Below are 20,041 nucleotides of genomic sequence, written 5' to 3'. Positions count from 1 at the left end.
ATTACATCCCTGCACACTGTGCTTGAAATAAAGGTTGGCACAGACCAAGCACTCAAGCACAGATTGACACTTACCTTGATAATATTTTTTTTCTTAATGTTGATTTTAATAGCAGAAGGTACTTTGTCATATTGCAGTCTCTTGAGGACTTTCCTTGGACAATGGGACTGAAAACTGGCATTTCTCTCTCTCTTCTCTTGCATGAACCAAGGCCTCATGCATGCTAGACAGGCACGCAACCTCTGAGCTGCATACATCCTCAGGCCTCAACCTAGTAAAATTGTGACATTTCTTGTTCTTGGCCTTTGCACCCCCATTTCACACTTTTTCTCTTACAGCACTTCCTAGCACAAAGCAAGAGGAAGGATATAATTACTATAATGTTGTTTACACCTGATGCAACAATATTTACAGCATCCTATTAATGAGCCACCTTGTGTGGAGACCTTAGTTCAACTTTTATTTCAGAGTACTGAACAGGTATGTTCAATCGTTTCCCTAGAAGATAATTTGAGCTGATGTCTGTCCAGCCCATTCAATTCATAAATAGTGCTCTGCTCTTTCCTTTTACGATTGTAACAGATGTCTACAACTTAGTTAAGCATATAACACAAATTTATCGTGTGCTATAGATAAGAAATCAAAATGAGTTATTTTATGTTTTTTTTTTCTTTTGTGGGGGAATGCAACATTACCAAGACTACATTATTTTTGGAAACTAAGCAAATTTTAGTCTCTTCTTTTATAACTCTTGAAACTACTTCATCACATGCCTTTATTAAGGAATCTGTGGTGGTGGCTTCATAAAGCCCTCTCATGGTGAAAACCTTTTTTTCTAACTGGTTCTTTGCCTTGGAGTTGGATAGGAAGGAATTCCACTTGAGGGTGTGGTGATCACAATATAACAGTGATATTCATCCAGTCTTTGTTGGATTCCACTTCTTTCATTGGAGGCTTTTAGAATCCTGAAGTTTAAAATTTCTGATAATTTTATAAGTTACCAAGTTTACCCTCTTATTCAATGAATATGATTTACAGCACTAATTCTTAAACTTGAACATGACACATGAAATCACCTAGGGACCTTGCTAAAGTTACAGATTTGAATTCTTTGGAACTAGGAAACAGCATGAGTTCTTGCATTTCTAAATTCATTTCTTGCACCTCTAAGGGTGCAGTTCACCCAGGAACCCCTTGAAAAGTAAGTCTCTAGAGTATTTCTGATACTCTTGGGAAAGATTCTACCTTAGTCTCCTAATGTCTTGGTAATTTCAATTGTCATTTACACAAATAAGTGGATTTTGGAGCAAACTAAAAAGTATTCCAAAGTTGTCTGGTTTCTAAAAAACTCTTTCTAAGTAGTTTTAATTTTATTTTTATTTCTGCCTGCATATGTGTATCTGTGTGAGTGAATGCAGGTACTCACTAAGAGCAGAAAAGGGTGTCAGATCCCCTGAAGCTAGAGTTTTGGGAGGTTGTGAGTTGCCTTATGTGGGTGCTGGAAATAAAACTTGAATCATCTAAAAGATGATAATTTTTGAGCACTGAACCATCACTTCTGTCCCCTCACTTTAATAAAATAGTGAACTAAAATAACATTTTAAGTAAAGGAACTTTAAAGTGGTTGAATATATATCTGAAAATGTTATGTTACATATATAAAATATAACTATAGAACACACACACATATATATATGTTTAAATTTGTACATTTGTGTGTTCATGAACATGTACATGTGTTCATGTCTGTATATAAATAAACTGATGGTAAGTAGAGCTTACATTTATGTTAAATAATGGAACTGAGGAAACCTCAAGTCTCTTAATGTTTTTTGACACCTATTCAACATCGACAATTTTCTTTATGTTAGATTGCACAAGTGAAAATTGAAGGTAAAGACCTAGATTTCTGCAAATACAAGAATAAATCCAGATGTGATGTTACCAGCCATTTTACATCATAGAAGCTGATGGCCAGTTCTAACACTGGTTGACGGAATTCAGTTCCAAAGGCATCTGTCACCAGTTTTCATATTAAACCCAGAGTTTCTAGTTTTAATATTTAAATTTAGCTTCTACACATACTTATCGCCTTCATTCTTATTTAATGTTCGAAAGTTATTACTTTGGAGCAAGTCAACCAAGCCACAGTGATTATAGCATATCAAACTCCATTGTAAGTGATTATTTTAATGACTCTGTGCCAACAGAGATACGTAGACATTCAGACAAAAACACAGCCTAATTATAATGACAGCACCAAAGCCAAGCTGTGACAGTTACAAAACCAATTTCAAAGTTTTTTGACAGCCATGGCTGAAAAGCTTTGTTTGGACCTTTCTGTAATAACAGTTTACTTAAGACCTATATCCACTGTGAAGGGAAACAGAAAAAAAAAGTTGTAGGTTTTCTGTCATGCTAATAAAATGGAAATCAGTTGACATGTTTTAATTAGAACACTATGTTGAAAAGACTATAGAAAGGGAGTGGTGGATGTGGAATTTAACTCTCACAATGCAAAGAAAGAGGAAATAACAATGCAAATTCTAACAAGAATAGAAACTTGACAACTGATTTACTTCTCTGTGTTACGAAGGTCAGTAGTTCCTGCAAGTAAATTGACAGCCATACAAACAGGTTGATTGACAGTTCTGGGATTTGATTTTTGTACTACCAATGAAGTAAAGTCAAAGAGAAATATAAAAATGTGTCAAGCCCTAAGACAACATGAAGCCTCATGGGAAATCTGCTTTTCCCTTGGCTCAGAGTTATTGGGTTTTTATCACTTTGATTTATCGCCCTTGGTTCTGTCTTCAGTCAGACATTCAATATAATTAATTCTTTGACCTTGTGTGATTAGTTTGTTATTTCTGACAGACATATATCTGGTTCATGAAATGGTATTTGTTTGGAGTAGAGATCTTTGTAACAACACCTGCAGTATATTAACACATCTCCATAGATATTGACTCATTTAAAAGTGATAATATCCCCTTGAACCAGACACATAGCAACCACTTTACTGAGGAGAAAACTGAGGTAAAGAGGGGCTTACATATCTTGCTCATGGGTAGCACACCAGGAAATGGTGGAGTCTCAACAGCAGACAACTTAGGTCTGCCTCATTCTGGTCAAGAAGACTAAATAATATGATGCCATAGAGTCCAGTTCAGGTATACTTTATCCCTGAGCTCTATGTAGGTAGTTTTAGTTGTGCTATTAAGGAGCTTGTCAGTTGGATCACAGGGCAGTGGCATGCAATGTGTCCATAAGTCTGGGAAAGAAAAGAAACCTCAAGAAGAGTATATGTAACTGCCTCTCTGTGCTCTCACTCAGAAAGGCAAACTTCTCCTTTTTACTTTCTTCTATTTTGCTTTTGGATGTGGGCGAGACCTAAGTAAACTTTTTTCTGGTATGCTGGGCTTTCTCTAAGCCTCACTCTCCACCTGCCTCTATATTGTGCTATGCACTTGCTCATTGGCCATGGATCTCATCTCCATGTCTAAATAAAATGACATGCTTCTATCTCATGTCTCTTTCAAACTTATATTGTCTCTCTCCCTCTATCTTTCTCCACTGACCCTATGCTACCTATTATTCTATTATAGATTTCTCTTTAACACACACACACACACACACACACACACACACACACACACACACACACACCGAAGAGGCCATGTGGTGGCATCAGTCCTGAGCAGTTGGTTCAGAGACTTCCCCTTCTGTTTTCTCCACTTAGGTGATCCCTTCCTCACAATTTAGTAAAATCAGAGAATAGACTTCAAACAGACTTGGTGGCAAAGCTTAATTCCGATGCATTCTTGCTGTGTGGTCTTGAACAAATAGCCTAAGCTCTCTGAACTCTGTATAACCCAAGTCATATACACTACTGTTTATAAGTGTGGTATAACAGACACAACATGAATAAGATGTGCATAAAATGGCTTGGCATATACTAATCATTCAACTCATGGCAGCTATCACAATACTTGTTTTCAATGCTTAGTTAACTCTACTATGATATAGGCAAGGGCCAGATTGGATTCCTAATCCTAAATCCAGCCTCTACACTAGTGTGACAGTGGGGAAAATTATTTAACTTCTTAGAGTACATTTTCTTATCTATCAAATTAGAATAACAAACTAGGAGTAGGATGGAGTTTAATTGAGTTAATGTATGTATAATTCTAGAACAACTCCAGACACATAATAAACTCAACTGACAGTCCTTCTTCACTACCGGATTATTTTCGGCAATTGTTTGTAGATGCAATAAGAGAAAATAAATCACCTGTTTCTCCCTCCTTCCAGCTTTATAACCATCTCCAAATCATTTTCACTCTCACCCCTCAATACCAAATAGCCATGCCTGTTTTTCAAAATAGCAATTTTGAAAACTATTTTTTTCATGTAGTCAGAACTTAGGGTCATAACAACCTAATATTCAAGATGAAGTATATACAAGTTAAATTAAATGTATTTTCCACATTTAACCGAAGGTGTCTGAAACTAGTTTTCCATGCTTCTTTAACACACTAAAAGAAATGGATTCATTTGGTCCCACAATTCAACAGGAAAGACATTGATCAGCGATCTTGGAAAATACTGTTTTTTTGCTGCAGGGACTTGTTGTCCCTCAAAACATCAGCATGCACATTGCAGTTTATGTTAAGCTTTGTGTCTTCGGGGAGAGTTGACCTATCCATTTTGCCTCTTCAGAAAATGATGCGGTCATCAGTTTTCCACATGTTTATCCTGAGCATGGTGACTGTGGATGTAATAGTTGCTGCCAGCAACTACTACAAGGGAGAGAACTTCAGAAGGCAGTATGACGAGTTCTACCTTGCAGAGGTAAGTCTCTCACTGGAGAGGGTGTGCAGCAGTACTACTCAATGTGGGAGAGCCTCATCCAGGGCCTTTTATGACCATGAAAATAACTCTAGTACATTAATTACTCAACTGCCTCCTACGTTTATTTACCATCTGCCTCTCAAATGATTCCTCTGGTTATTGTGTTGCTTGACTCATTTCCTGTCTCAGCAGCCCTCCACAGTGGTCATGTTGCCAAGGTAACCTTTTTCCCTAGGTCTTACTCCAGAACAATCTGTTATTCTGCCCACCTCTCATTTTCTCCCCCCCTTTCATGTTGCATTAGCTTGCTTCCTCCTGAGGTAAGTGACCACAGGTTCAGAAGCTCAGAGATAAACTAGTTAGCTCTGCACCTGGAATACAGATGTCAAGCCCAGGATGAATATTAGAATGATGCTACACGAATTGCCCTGATTTAGTCATTACGTATTTGTTCATGCACCACAACATCAAATTAACCGGAAGCCATTAGGCTTGTGCGGCAAGTGCTTTCCCAATGAGCCATCTCATTGAGCCTAATATTTTTAATCATTTTCAAAGACCACTATTTTTAAACATTCTAAAAACAAATCTCATAATTCAGTGGCTATATATTTATGGAAAATGGATTGGCATATAGAAACCCATTCTTTGCATTGCATTTAAAAATATCCCATATGTGAATAAAACAAACTTAAAACCAGAAAATAAACCTCATTTCAGCTCCGTTTGTTACAAAAATATTTTATGGAGAAAGCAATTAACGCCATAGTTTAGTTCTCTTAGAACTCTCACAACACATTAAAAATGGACTGAGTTAATAAAAGTTTACAGATAAACTTTTCTGAAAAAGAACATGCATATATTGAATATAAACATCTATATGGATGTCAACAAACTTCTAGGAGTCATTTATAAATGTTACCCTCCTTGTAGAGCTTTGTTTCCTGTAAAAAAAAAAACCAAAAAAACCCCTTTAATACCAAAATTTCATTGCCTAGGAATAGCTGTGACATGGCATTGATCTAATAGCTTCAGGTTATGTGGTGCTTACAAGCAGCAAGGAAAACAGATGGTAAACAACAGTAGCGAATGTGTGGAGAGCCTCATGAGGAAATTATATCCAAACCAATACCAAAAGGCAATAAAATGTTCTGGGACCCTAACAAGAATTGCCATTAAGTAGAAATGAGCTGACAAGGTGGCTCAGTTGCTGACAGTACTTCCAGCCAAGCCTAATAACCTGAGTGTAATCATCAATTCACATGTTGAAAAACAGAATCAATACGAGTTATACTCTGACACCCACGTGCATGCCATTGCACAAATTTGCACACATGAAAGACTCTCAGACATACAGTCACACAACCAGAGTGAGTGAATGAATGTAAATGTGTATTAAAGTATAGACAATATATAGACTGATAGTGAAATTTTTGTGATAAGTTTTTAACACAGAGATGGAATGTGGATGGGAGGGGGTCCTCACTGATGTATGCTCTTCCCAGTTTATGAGAGATGGATGTACATCCAGGCAAATGACACAACGAAATAAAAAATGGGGGGAGATTAAGCCAAAGATAATAAAAAGATTTAAATATACTTCGAATGAAGTGCTAAAGATCTAATTAAATCTCAGAGTATGGCTTTAACAGTATAATAAACATGTAAGATATCAACTGTCCTAGATCTTACATAAGAATGTAGAAAGACGGGGGTGGGAGGGTTCAAACATGTGTATCGCCATCTGTGTTTTGTTTCCTCAGAGGGGTGCCTGTACTCAGGTGAAATCTTAATTGGTCAGTTAAGGCTAGAGCCTGTGATTAGGCAGTGGAAGGAGGGGGCGGAGCTGAAAGTTTTAGAGAAGAGAAAGAGAGGGGAGACAGAGACAAGACTCAAGGGAGAGAGAGACAAGATCTAACCAGAAGGAGAAGAATGTGGAGCTGACCACGTGGTCTGGAGAAGTCACAATTAGCAAGAGATTTCATCGATAGGCAATAAGCATTGTAGGGTACATTTGCCTAATCTATGTGCAGCTTGTGTTTATAGCAATTGAGGTTTGTATTCTTTGTGTGAGCACTTTGGGATTGGAGATTTACCATTATAAATCTGGCTGGTCATCCAATTAAACAAGATGGATGAAGCAAAGAAGTTCAGGCTGACAGGAGCCGGATGTAGATCACTGCTGAGAGACACAGCCAGAATACAGCAAATACATAGGCGAATGCCAGCAGCAAACCACTGAACTGAGAACAGGACCCCCGTTGAAGGAATCAGAGAAAGAACTGGAAGAGCTTGAAGGGGCTCGAGACCCCATATGTACAACAATGCCAAGCAACCAGAGCTTCCAGGGACTAAGCCACTACCTAAAGACTATACATGGACTGACCCTGGACTCTGACCTCATAGGTAGCAATGAATATCCTAGTAAGAGCACCAGTGGAAGGGGAAGCCCTTGGTCCTGCCAAGACTGAACCCCCAGTGAACTAGACTATGGGGGGGAGGGCGGCAATGGGGGGAGGGTGGGGAGGGGAACACCCATAAGGAAGGGGAGGGGGATGTTTGCCCGGAAACCCAGAGAGGGAATAACGCTCGAAATGTATATAAGAAATACTCAAGTTAATAAAATTTAAAATAATCTGGCTGGTATATTACAAGTTTTTAGTGTTATATTTTACAGGGACTCAGGGGATCTGAGTGAGTGGTAGCCTGCTTTCTGGAGGCTAGCCACAGGGTGTGATTGGCCTGGGAAGATCAGAAGGGCTGAGCAGCCAGCTAGCCCTGGAAACCATGAGGGTGGCAAAGACTACCATTGCTGGTGCTTAGCCAGTTTAGTGTGTCTTGATTAGAAACTACATGCTGCATAAACTGACCCAGCTTTAGAACTTTATTTGGAGTGGGAGAGCTGAAAGATAAGAGGATGGACGAATATGACTGACAAGAAAGGTGAAATTAAAGCCTATGGAAATAGATGAAAACAGAAGAATGAAAGAAAAATGAAGCGCTTGGAATCTCCATGTGGTCAGAACACATGTTAGGTTGAAGTGAGTTAGAAAGTTATCAATTGTGGTCAGAAAGAAGAAGTCAAAGTTTCCAATTGCACCATGATTTTTGGTAATGAAATATGAAACCTAGGGTGTTATATAGAGATTTGTGGCTTAACCATAAGAATGGGGTTATGACAAGAGTGCAAGGAACCACCAGAGTTTCTGAAAGTCGATGAGTCTCAAGTAAGTGGATGTTGAAGAGGACTGCTAATTCTTATGACAGTGTGATTTGGGAAAGCTACCTGAAGGGATGAGGGAGACTTGAGTGTAGGGTGGAGAGAATAATCCTAAGTTGGTTTTCCCTGGTGGAATACTATCAAGGAGTTCCCAGGAAGAAAGGATGGGACATCTTTTCCTTATCCATTTATTATACTCCATAGAACATAGCAACAAGGGCAGTGTGTAGTGGAAAGCAATATACTTGGGAGAGAAACAATGGAGGCAAGGACAGGTACAGGAAATATGATCTGCACATGGAATTTGATAAAGTGGAAGCGATTGTTTAAAATAGAGAGATACTCAATGTTTAGTAGGCTCTGTCCGCGTCATGAAGGTGAGAAGGGAGGTTACAAATTGCACAAGAGAATCACATCAGAGATTGAAGGACTGATAACCAACATTCCAGGGAATAAACTCAGAGATGAGTATCAGAGAGGGTCTTGCCATTCCCTTGAGGAGGAACAGTCTCTCCTGCAGGAGTTCCGATGTCAGAGATTGCATGAGCATCACTTCTGTGGCCTCCCCATTATAGGTATTTGTTATGTAGTATCCTATAGAGTAAAAGAAGTGGCCATATATCCTGGAAACACAGGGAATTGACTTAACGAACCCTTACTTAATTTATTCTCATGCAAAGCCTACCTTTTTTTAGCCTGTTCTAGATGGTCTTTCACTATACTATAAGAAATTGCAACAAAATATCAAAAAAAAAAAAAACTATTGTGAAGTTTATTGATGGTCCTTAAATGCTGGTAGATTCTGGGAGTGGGTGATTAATCCTTGTCAACTTTGATGGTTTTGTTTGTAATATTAAAAATAGCAACCACATACCTAAGAAACTTGAAATAGATTATATGCTTTCTACTTGTTGCCCTTCCCAAATTGATACAGTCTTGATTTTAAAAATAAACAAGTCTGGTCTTGAGGGAGGTAATTCCTCTCTATATAAGTGTCCATTGCCAACTACATGACATTGAACATGTAAAAATTTTAAGACCATAGATAGGGTATGGAATGTTATTATACCATCTTTCACTAGCAGCAAGAACAAAGGCCATGGTAATAGCATGGTTTAAGAGGGTATGGACATGTCTGTGGCATCAGTAGTGACAGTTTTATAAGCTCATATTTATACCCAATTCAGCAAGTTAATACATTATACAAATACACCTTTCTATATGTCAGTTGTTTTTCAATTAAGAGGTAGATAAGTAGCTAAATAGATACAATAAACAACTCTTGGAAATCCCGGAAAGAAAAGGAAGAAATCAGCTAGGCGTAGGATTTATTCACATAAATAGACTATAGACAACGTCAGCAAACAAAATCCGTTCCAATAGATGATTGACTTTCAGTGTTTGAGTTTCTCAGAATATGTTTAGACTTAACTTCAAATTATTCTGTCATGAGTAAAAAAATGTTGCATGTGAGTCTTAATAATTTGTTTTGAGTGTGGCTAGATCACTTTATCTAAGTCTACTTTTTAACGAATTACTTGCTTTCATCTAAGCTAAGAGCCACCAAATTTCTTGAGGTGCCAAATAAGCAGGCTAGGCTTTGTAGGCTGCACACTTCTGTCAGCTCCTTAACTCACTACCTTTGTGCAAAGTGAATGTGACCTTAAGACAGCTCGGTTTTAATAAAAGTTTATTTGCAAACGTAAACAGTAGACTGTCTCTTGGGCTATAGGAACAGGGAGCTTCTCAACTAGAATTCTCATATGCTAAATTTAAATACATTAATATTACTGACAACAATAGCTGCCACTATTTGGAAACTCCATTGTGTGCTAAGTACTTTAAAGAAATTCATTATCTCATTTAATCCCCCACAAACAGCTATTATGGCAGCAGTTGAAGACCAGGGAAGAGTAACATTTCTGTATTTAAGGAAATAACATTATGTAAGAGTTCTGAAAGCTTAACTTTCACACTATATCACAAAAGGCCATGGGATTTAAAAGAAACATTTTCTTTGTTAGCTTTCTACATATTATAAAAGAAATTGTTTAGAAAATTCCAAAATAAACCATTCTACCCATTAGGAGTCAACTCACAGTCTAAATCAGCATCCCTTAAAAATAAATTAATCTGCTTAGTTTCTTTGTGGTGCTGGATATTTGTTCTCCAAATTTGTTCTCTTACTTTGGATTAATTAATCTAAATATAGAATTAACTAAGAAACAGGAAAGTCATAATTTATTTCCTAGTCTATGAATTAACATAAAGTAAAGACTAATTTTTGGTAAGAATTTTATTTTTGTTTTCATCTAAGATAATATTTGCTTATATTGTTCACACATGCATTTCATAATAAGCATAATTATATTTTAAACATAATCTTATATTTTAATCAGAAAAATTAGTATTTTGAACTTTATTTGCTGCAGTATGGTGATTTAAGCATTTGTATTTCCATTTAACTGTTAACTTATCAAAAATCTATGTACAAAGACCACAGGAGGTGAGCAAATTTAACAAAATTTCTCATTTAAGAAACTAGATTTTTCAAGCCAAAAGATGGGATCACAATTTACTGGTCTGTCTTTCTTCCAAACTTTAGATAAAAACTAAGATTGGTAAAAAGCCTAACTGCGGCTTGTAAAAAGAATCTTTCAAACAGATATTCAGCTTTTCTTTTTTATTATAATTTTATTTTTCTTGGATATTTTATGTATTTACATTTCAAATGTTATGTCCTTTCCCTCCTCTCCCATACCCCACCCCTTCTATGAGGATGCACCCATTCCCACCCACTCACTCCAGCCTCAACACCCTGGCATTACCCTACATTGGGGAAACAAGCCTTCATAGGACCAAGGGCTTTTCCTCCCATTGATGTTGGACAATGCCATCTTCTGTCACATATGTGGCTGTAGTCATGAGTCCCTCCTTATATACTCATTGGTTGGTCGTTTAGTCCCTGCGAGTTCTGGTAGGGTTTGGTTGGTGGATATTGTTGTTCTTCCTATGGAGTTGCAAACCCCTTCAGCTCCTTCAGTCTTTTCTCTAACTCCTCCATTGGGGTCCCCTTGTTCAGGTTAACTGTTGGCTGCAAGCATCCTCATCTGTATCAGTAGGGCTCTGGTAGAGCCTCTTAGGGGACACTCATATCTAGCTCCTGTCAGCAAGCACTTCTTGGCATCAGCAATAGTGACTGGGTTTGGTGGCAGCATATGGGATGCATCCCCACGTGAGGCCGCCTCTGGATGAACTTTTCTTCAGTCCCTGCACCACTCTTTGTCTCTGTATTTCCTTTTCTAATATATGCTATCAAGCTTAGACTATCTCTCCCATCAATACATTCATATGAACACCATATACTTTTAATTAACTATTTTCTAACTGAATTGTATAACTAAAATAATTGAAAAATATTCAACTTGTTTTTATGAGTAAGAAAAATAAAACAAAAAGAAAATTTGTTGTTAAGTATACTTTGGCCTAGACATTGAAGAAATGTATATACTTTTTTTTTTACTTACAAGATTTATTAATTGCTTCTTACTATAATTAAGCACTTTAATTGCAACCATTAAAACCTGCATTGAAGGTAGTTTATCCTATTAGTGGTAAGATAATTCTATCCTGGGTAACTAGAACAGCTGGAATCTCCTAGTGATGTGATAAAATTAATTCTTAATTTTTTTTTAAAAAAAGGAGGGGTTGGGGATTTAGCTCAGTGGTAGAGCTCTTGCCTAGGAAGCACAAGGCCCAGGGTTCAGTCCCCAGCTCCAAAAAAAAAGAACCAAAAAAAAAAAAAAAGCTATAAAACAAAACCCCGTGGGAGAGAGACCTCACCGCCTGGTTAGGTGGGCACTCCTGAGGCTGCAGAGCGGAGGAGACCACCAACACTGCCCACCCCTGCCCACATCCCTGGCCCAAGAGGAAACTGTATAAGGCCTCTGGGTTCCCGTAGGGGAGGGCCCAGGAGCGGCAGGACCCCTGCGCCTGAGACACCGCCAGAACCTGAAGGAAACAGACTGGATGAACAGTTCTCTGCACCCAAATCCTGTGGGAGGGAGAGCTAAAATTACAGAGAGGCAGACACGCCTGGGAAACCAGAAGAGTCTGCACTCTGCGCACATCCAGACGCCAGAGGAAAACACCAAACGCCATCTGGAACCCTGGTGCACGGAGGCTCCCAGAAAGAGCAGCGCAGATCTTCTCGGTTGTTGCCGCCGCGGAGAAGACTTAGGCAGTACCCCACGACACACTTGAGCCTCGGAACCTCAGGTAGGACCAACTTTTCCCCTGCAAGTGACCTGCCTGGTGAACTCAAGACACAGGCCCACAGGAACAGCTGAAGACCTGAAGAGAGGAAAAACTACACGCCCGAAAGCAGAACACTCTGTCCCCATAACTGGCTGAAAGAAAACAGGAAAACAGGTCTACAGCACTCCTGACACACAGGCTTATAGGACAGTCTAGCCACTGTCAGAAATAGCAGAACAAAGTAACACTAGAGATAATCTGATGGCGAGAGGCAAGCGCAGGAACCCAAGCAACAGAAACCAAGACTACATGCCATCATCGGAGCCCAATTCTCCCACCAAAACAAACATGGAATATCCAAACACACCAGAAAAGCAAGATCTAGTTTCAAAATCATATTTGATCATGATGCTGGAGGACTTCAAGAAAGACGTGAAGAACTCCCTTAGAGAACAAGTAGAAGCCTACAGAGAGGAATCGCAAAAATGCCTGAAAGAATTCCAGGAAAACACAATCAAACAGTTGAAGGAATTAAAAATGGAAATAGAAGCAATCAAGAAAGAACACATGGAAACAACCCTGGATATAGAAAATCAAAAGAAGAGACAAGGAGCTGTAGATAGAAGCCTCACCAACAGAATACAAGAGATGGAAGAGAGAATCTCAGGAGCAGAAGATTCCATAGAAATCATTGACTCAACTGTCAAAGATAATGTAAAGCTGAAAAAGCTACTGGTCCAAAACATACAGGAAATCCAGGACTCAATGAGAAGATCAAACCTAAGGATAATAGGTATAGAAGAGAGTGAAGACTCCCAGCTCAAAGGACCAGTAAATATCTTCAACAAAATCATAGAAGAAAACTTCCCTAACCTAAAAAAAGAGATACCCATAGGCATACAAGAAGCCTACAGAACTCCAAATAGATTGGACCAGAAAAGAAAAACCTCCCGTCACATAATAGTCAAAACACCAAACGCACAAAATAAAGAAAGAATATTAAAAGCAGTAAGGGAAAAAGGTCAAGTAACATATAAAGGCAGACCTATCAGAATCACACCAGACTTCTCGCCAGAAACTATGAAGGCCAGAAAATCCTGGACAGATGTCATACAGACCCTAAGAGAACACAAGTGCCAGCCCAGTTTACTGTATCCTGCAAAACTCTCAATTAACATAGATGGAGAAACCAAGATATTCCGTGACAAAACCAAATTTACACAATATCTTTCTACAAATCCAGCACTACAAAGGATAATAAATGGTAAAGCCCAACATAAGGAGGCAAGCTATACCCTAGAAGAAGCAAGAAACTAATCGTCTTGGCAACAAAACAAAGAGAAGAAAAGCACACAAACGTAACCTCACATCCAAATATGAATATAACAGGAAGCAATAATCACTATTCCTTAATATCTCTCAACATCAATGGCCTCAACTCCCCAATAAAAAGACATAGATTAACAAACTGGATACGCAATGAGGACCCTGCATTCTGCTGCCTACAGGAAACACACCTCAGAGACAAAGACAGACACTACCTCAGAGTGAAAGGCTGGAAAACAACTTTCCAAGCAAATGGTCAGAAGAAGCAAGCTGGAGTAGCCATTCTAATATCAAATAAAATCAATTTTCAATTAAAAGTCATCAAAAAAGATAAGGAAGGACACTTCATATTCATCAAAGGAAAAATCCACCAAGATGAACTCTCAATCCTAAATACCTATGACCCAAATACAAGGGCACCTACATACGTAAAAGAAACCTTACTAAAGCTCAAAACACACATTGCACCTCACACAATAATAGTGGGAGATTTCAACACCCCACTCTCATCAATGGACAGATCATGGAAACAGAAATTACACAGAGACGTAGACAGACTAAGAGAAGTCATGAGCCAAATGGACTTAACAGATATTTATAGAACATTCTATCCTAAAACAAAAGGATATACCTTCTTCTCAGCTCCTCATGATACTTTCTCCAAAATTGACCATATAGTTGGTCAAAAAACGGGCCTCAACAGGTACAGAAAGATAGAAATAATCCCATGCGTGCTATCAGACCACCACGGCCTAAAACTGGTCTTCAATAACAATAAGGGAAGAATGCCCACATATACGTGGAAATTGAACAATGCTCTACTCAATGATAACCTGGTCAAGGAAGAAATAAAGAAAGAAATTAAAAACTTTTTAGAATTTAATGAAAATGAAGGTACAACATACCCAAACTTATGGGACACAATGAAAGCTGTGCTAAGAAGAAAACTCATAGTGCTGAGTGCCTGCAGAAAGAAACAGGAAAGAGCATATGTCAGCAGCTTGACAGCACACCTAAAAGCTCTAGAGCAAAAAGAAGCAAATACACCCAGGAGGAGTAGAAGGCAGGAAATAATCAAACTCAGAGCTGAAATCAACCAAGTAGAAACAAAAAGGACCAAAGAAAGAATCAACAGAACCAAAAGTTGGTTCTTTGAGAAAATCAACAAGATAGATAAACCCTTAGCCAGACTAACGAGAGGACCCAGAGAGTGTGCCCAAATTAACAAAATCAGAAATGAAAAGGGAGACATAACTACAGATTCAGAGGAAATTAAAAAAATCATCAGATCTTACTATAAAAGCCTATATTCAACAAAACTTGAAAATCTACAGGAAATGGACAATTTCCTAGACAAATATCAGGTACCGAAGTTAAATCAGGAATAGATAAACCAGTTAAACAACCCCAAAACTCCTAAGGAAATAGAAGCAGTCATTAAAGGTCTCCCAACCAAAAAGAGCCCAGGTCCAGACGGGTTTAGTGCAGAATTCTATCAAACCTTCATAGAAGACCTCATACCAATATTATCCAAACTATTCCACAAAATTGAAACAGATGGATCACTCCCGAATTCCTTCTATGAAGCCACAATTACTCTTATACCTAAACCACACAAAGACCCAACAAAGAAAGAGAACTTCAGACCAATTTCCCTTATGAATATCGACGCAAAAATACTCAATAAATCTCTGGCAAACCGAATCCAAGAGCACATCAAAACAATCATCTACCATGATCAAGTAGGCTTCATCCCAGGCATGCAGGAATGGTTTAATATACGGAAAACCATCAACGTGATCCATTATATAAACAAACTGAAAGAACAAAACCACATGATCATTTCAATAGATGCTGAGAAAGCATTTGACAAAATTCAACACCCCTTCATGATAAAAGTCCTGGAAAGAATAGGAATTCAAGGCCCATACCTAAACGTAGTAAAAGCCATATACAGCAAACCAGTTGCTAACATTAAACTAAATGGAGAGAAACTTGAAGCAATCCCACTAAAATCAGGGACTAGACAAGGCTGCCCACTCTCTCCCTACTTATTCAATATAGTTCTTGAAGTTCTAGCCAGAGCAATCAGACAACAAAAGGAGGTCAAGGGGATACAGATCGGAAAAGAAGAAGGCAAAATATCACTATTTGCAGATGATATGATAGTTTATTTAAGTGATCCCAAAAGTTCCACCAGAGAACTACTAAAGCTGAAAAACAACTTCAGCAAAGTGGCTGGGTATAAAATTAACTCAAATAAATCAGTAGCCTTCCTCTACACAAAAGAGAAACAAGCCGAGAAAGAAATTAGGGAAACGACACCCTTCATAATAGACCCAAATAATATCAAGTACCTCGGTGTGACTTTAACCAAGCAAGTAAAAGATCTGTACAATAAGAACTTCAAGACACTGAGGAAAGAAACTGAAGAAGACCTCAGAAGATGGAAAGATCTCCCATGCTCATGGATTGGCAGGATTAATATAGTAAAAATGGCCATTTTACCAAAAGCAATCTACAGATTCAATGCAATCCCCATCAAAATACCAATCCAATTCTTCAAAGAGTTAGACAGAACAATTTGCAAATTCATCTGGAATAACAAAAAACCCAGGATAGCTAAAGCTATCCTCAACAATGAAAGGACTTCAGGGGGAATCACTATCCCTGAACTCAAGCAGTATTACAGAGCAATAGTGATAAAAACTGCATGGTATTGGTACAGAGACAGACAGATAGACCAATGGAATAGAATTGAAGACCCAGAAATGAACCCACACACCTATGGTCACTTGATTTTTGACAAAGGAGCCAAAACCATCCAATGGAAAAAAGATAGCATTTTCAGCAAATGGTGCTGGTTCAACTGGAGGGCAACATGTAGAAGAATGCAGATCGATCCATGCTTATCACCCTGTACAAAGCTTAAGTCCAAGTGGATCAAGGACCTCCACATCAAACCAGACACACTCAAACTAATAGAAGAAAAACTAGGGAAGCATCTGGAACACATGGGCACTGGAAAAAATTTCCTGAACAAAACACCAATGGCTTATGCTCTAAGATCAAGAATCGACAAATGGGATCTCATAAAACTGCAAAGCTTCTGTAAGGCAAAGGACACTGTGGTTAGGACAAATCGGCAACCAACAGATTGGGAAAAGATCTTTACCAATCCTCTACAATAAGATAGAGCCCTTATATCCAAAATATACAAAGAACTCAAGAAGTTAGACCGCAGGGAAACAAATAACCCTATTAAAAAATGGGGTTCAGAGCTAAAAAAAGGATTCACAGCTGAGGAATGCCGAATGGCTGAGAAACACCTAAAGAAATGTTCAACATCTTTAGTCATAAGGGAAATGCAAATCAAAACAACCCTGAGATTTCACCTCACACCAGTGCGATTGGCTAAGATCAAAAACTCAGGTGACAGCAGATGCTGGCGAGGATGTGGAGAAAGAGGAACACTCCTCCATTGTTGGTGGGATTGCAGACTGGTAAAACCATTCTGGAAATCAGTCTGGAGGTTCCTCAGAAAATTGGACATTGAACTGCCTGAGGATCCAGCTATACCTCTCTTGGGCATATACCCAAAAGATGCCTCAACATATAAAAGAGACACGTGCTCCACTATGTTCATCGCAGCCTTATTTATAATAGCCAGAAAATGGAAAGAACCCAGATGCCCTTCAACAGAGGAATGGATACAGAAAATGTGGTACATCTACACAATGGAATATTACTCAGCTATCAAAAACAACGAGTTTATGAAATTCGTAGGCGAATGGTTGGAACTGGAAAATATCATCCTGAGTGAGCTAACCCAATCACAGAAAGACATACATGGTATGCACTCATTGATAAGTGGCTATTAGCCCAAATGCTTGAATTACCCTAGATCCCTAGAACAAACGAAACTCAAGACGGATGATCAAAATGTGAATGCTTCACTCCTTCTTTAAATGAGGAAAAAGAATACCCTTGGCAGGGAAGGGAGAGGCAAAGATCAAAACAGAGACTGAAGGAACACCCATTCAGAGCCTGCCCCACATGTGGCCCATACATATACAGCCACCCAATTAGACAAGATGGATGAAGCAAAGAAGTGCAGACCGACAGGAGCCGGATGTAGATCGCTCCTGAGAGACACAGCCAGAATACAGCAAATATAGAGGCGAATGCCAGCAGCAAACCACTAAACTGAGAATAGGTCCCCTATTGAAGGAATCAGAGAAAGAACTGGAAGAGCTTGAAGGGGCTCGAGACCCCAAAAGTACAACAATGCCAAGCAACCAGAGCTTCCAGGGACTAAGCCACTACCTAAAGACTATACATGGACTGACCCTGGACTCTGACCCCATAGGTAGCAATGAATATCCTAGTAAGAGCACCAGCGGAAGGGGAAGCCCTGGGTCCTGCTAAGACTGAACCCCCAGTGAACTAGTCTATGGGGGGAGGGCGGCAATGGGGGGAGGGTTGGGAAGGGAACACCCATAAGGAAGGGGAGGGGGGAGGGGGATGTTTGCCCGGAAACCGGGAAAGGGAATAACACTCGAAATGTATATAAGAAATACTCAAGCCCACACCCGCGGATCCCGGCCCGCAGCAGCTCTCTGCTCCCAGACCCGGTGAGAGAGAGACCCAACCGCCTGGTCAGGTGGGCACTCCTGAGGCTGCAGAGCGGAAGAGACCACCAACACTGCTCACCCCTGCCCACATCCCTGGCCCAAGAGGAAACTGTATAAGGCCTCTGGGCTCCCGTGGGGGAGGGCCCAGGAGCGGCAGGACTTCTGCGCCTGAGACACCGCTGGAACCTGAAAGAAACAGACCGGATAAACAGTTCTCTGCACCCAAATCCCGTGGGAGGGAGAGCTAAACCTTCAGAGAGGCAGACAAGCCTGGGAAACCAGAAGAGACTGCTCCCTGCACACACATCTCGGACGCCAGAGGAAAAAGCCAAAGACCATCTGGAACCCTGGTGCACTGAAGCTCCCGGAAGGGGCGGCACAGGTCTCCCTGGTTGCTGCCGCTGCAGAGAGCCCCTGGGCAGCACCCCACGAGCAAACCTGAGCCTCGGGACCACAGGTAAGACCAAATTTTCTGCTGCAAGAAAGCTGCCTGGTGAACTCAAGACACAGGCCCACAGGAACAGCTGAAGACCTGTAGAGAGGAAAAACTACACGCCGGAAAGCAGAACACACTGTCCCCATAACTGACTGAAAGAGAGGAAAACAGGTCTACAGCACTCCTGACACACAGGCTTATAGGTCAGTCTAGCCACTGTCAGAAATAGCAGAACAAAGTAACACTAGAGATAATCTGATGGCGAGAGGCAAGCGCAGGAACCCAAGCAACAGAAACCAAGACTGCATGCCATCATCGGAGCCCAATACTCCCGCCAAAACAAACATGGAATATCCAAACACACCAGAAAAGCAAGATCTAGTTTCAAAATCATATTTGATCATGATGCTGGAGGACTTCAAGAAAGACATGAACACACTTAGGGAAACACAGGAAATCATTAATAAACAAGTAGAGGCCTACAGAGAGGAATGGCAAAAATCCCTGAAAGAATTCCAGGAAAACACAATCAAACAGATGAAGGAATTAAAAATGGAAATACAAGCAATCAAGAAAGAACACATGGAAACAACCCTGGATATAGAAAACCAAAAGAAGAGACAAGGAGCTGTAGATACAAGCTTCACCAACAGAATACAAGAGATGGAAGAGAGAATCTCAGGAGCAGAAGATTCCATAGAAATCATTGACTCAACTGTCAAAGATAATGTAAAGCGGAAAAAGCTACTGGTCCAAAACATACAGGAAATCCAGGACTCAATGAGAAGATCAAACCTAAGGATAATAGGTATAGAAGAGAGTGAAGACTCCCAGCTCAAAGGACCAGTAAATATCTTCAACAAAATCATAGAAGAAAACTTCCCTAACCTAAAAAAAGAGATACCCATAGGCAAACAAGAAGCCTACAGAACTCCAAATAGATTGGACCAGAAAAGAAACACCTCCCGTCACATAATTGTCAAAACACCAAACGCACAAAATAAAGAAAGAATATTAAAAGCAGTAAGGGAAAAAGGTCAAGTAACATATAAAGGGAGACCTATCAGAATCACACCAGACTTCTCGCCAGAAACTATGAAGGTCAGAAGATCCTGGACTGATGTCATACAGACCCTAAGAGAACACAAATGCCAGCCCAGGTTACTGTATCCAGCAAAACTCTCAATTAACATTGATGGAGAAACCAAGATATTCCATGACAAAACCAAATTTACACAATATCTTTCTACAAATCCAGCACTACAAAGGATAATAAATGGTAAAGCCCAACATAAGGAGGCAAGCTATACCCTA

General features: G+C 39.6%; 1 protein-coding gene across 11 annotated transcripts in view; it reads left to right on the top strand.

Moving 5' to 3' along the window:
- The window catches only part of Nalcn (sodium leak channel, non-selective), a 343,629-nt gene that overhangs the window by 129,522 nt on the left and 194,066 nt on the right, over positions 1 to 20,041 (top strand). For all 11 annotated transcript variants that reach the window (NM_001393695.1, NM_001393694.1, NM_001393693.1 and 8 more), the window contains one exon: positions 4,723 to 4,854. In NM_001393695.1, coding sequence (NP_001380624.1) covers positions 4,723 to 4,854 — 132 coding nt within the window. The remainder of the gene's footprint in view (positions 1 to 4,722; positions 4,855 to 20,041) is intronic.

The sequence above is a fragment of the Rattus norvegicus genome, chromosome 15 (assembly GCF_036323735.1).
Source record: "Rattus norvegicus strain BN/NHsdMcwi chromosome 15, GRCr8, whole genome shotgun sequence".
Lineage (NCBI taxonomy): Eukaryota > Metazoa > Chordata > Mammalia > Rodentia > Muridae > Rattus > Rattus norvegicus.
This window is presented reverse-complemented; position numbering and strand designations above follow the sequence as displayed.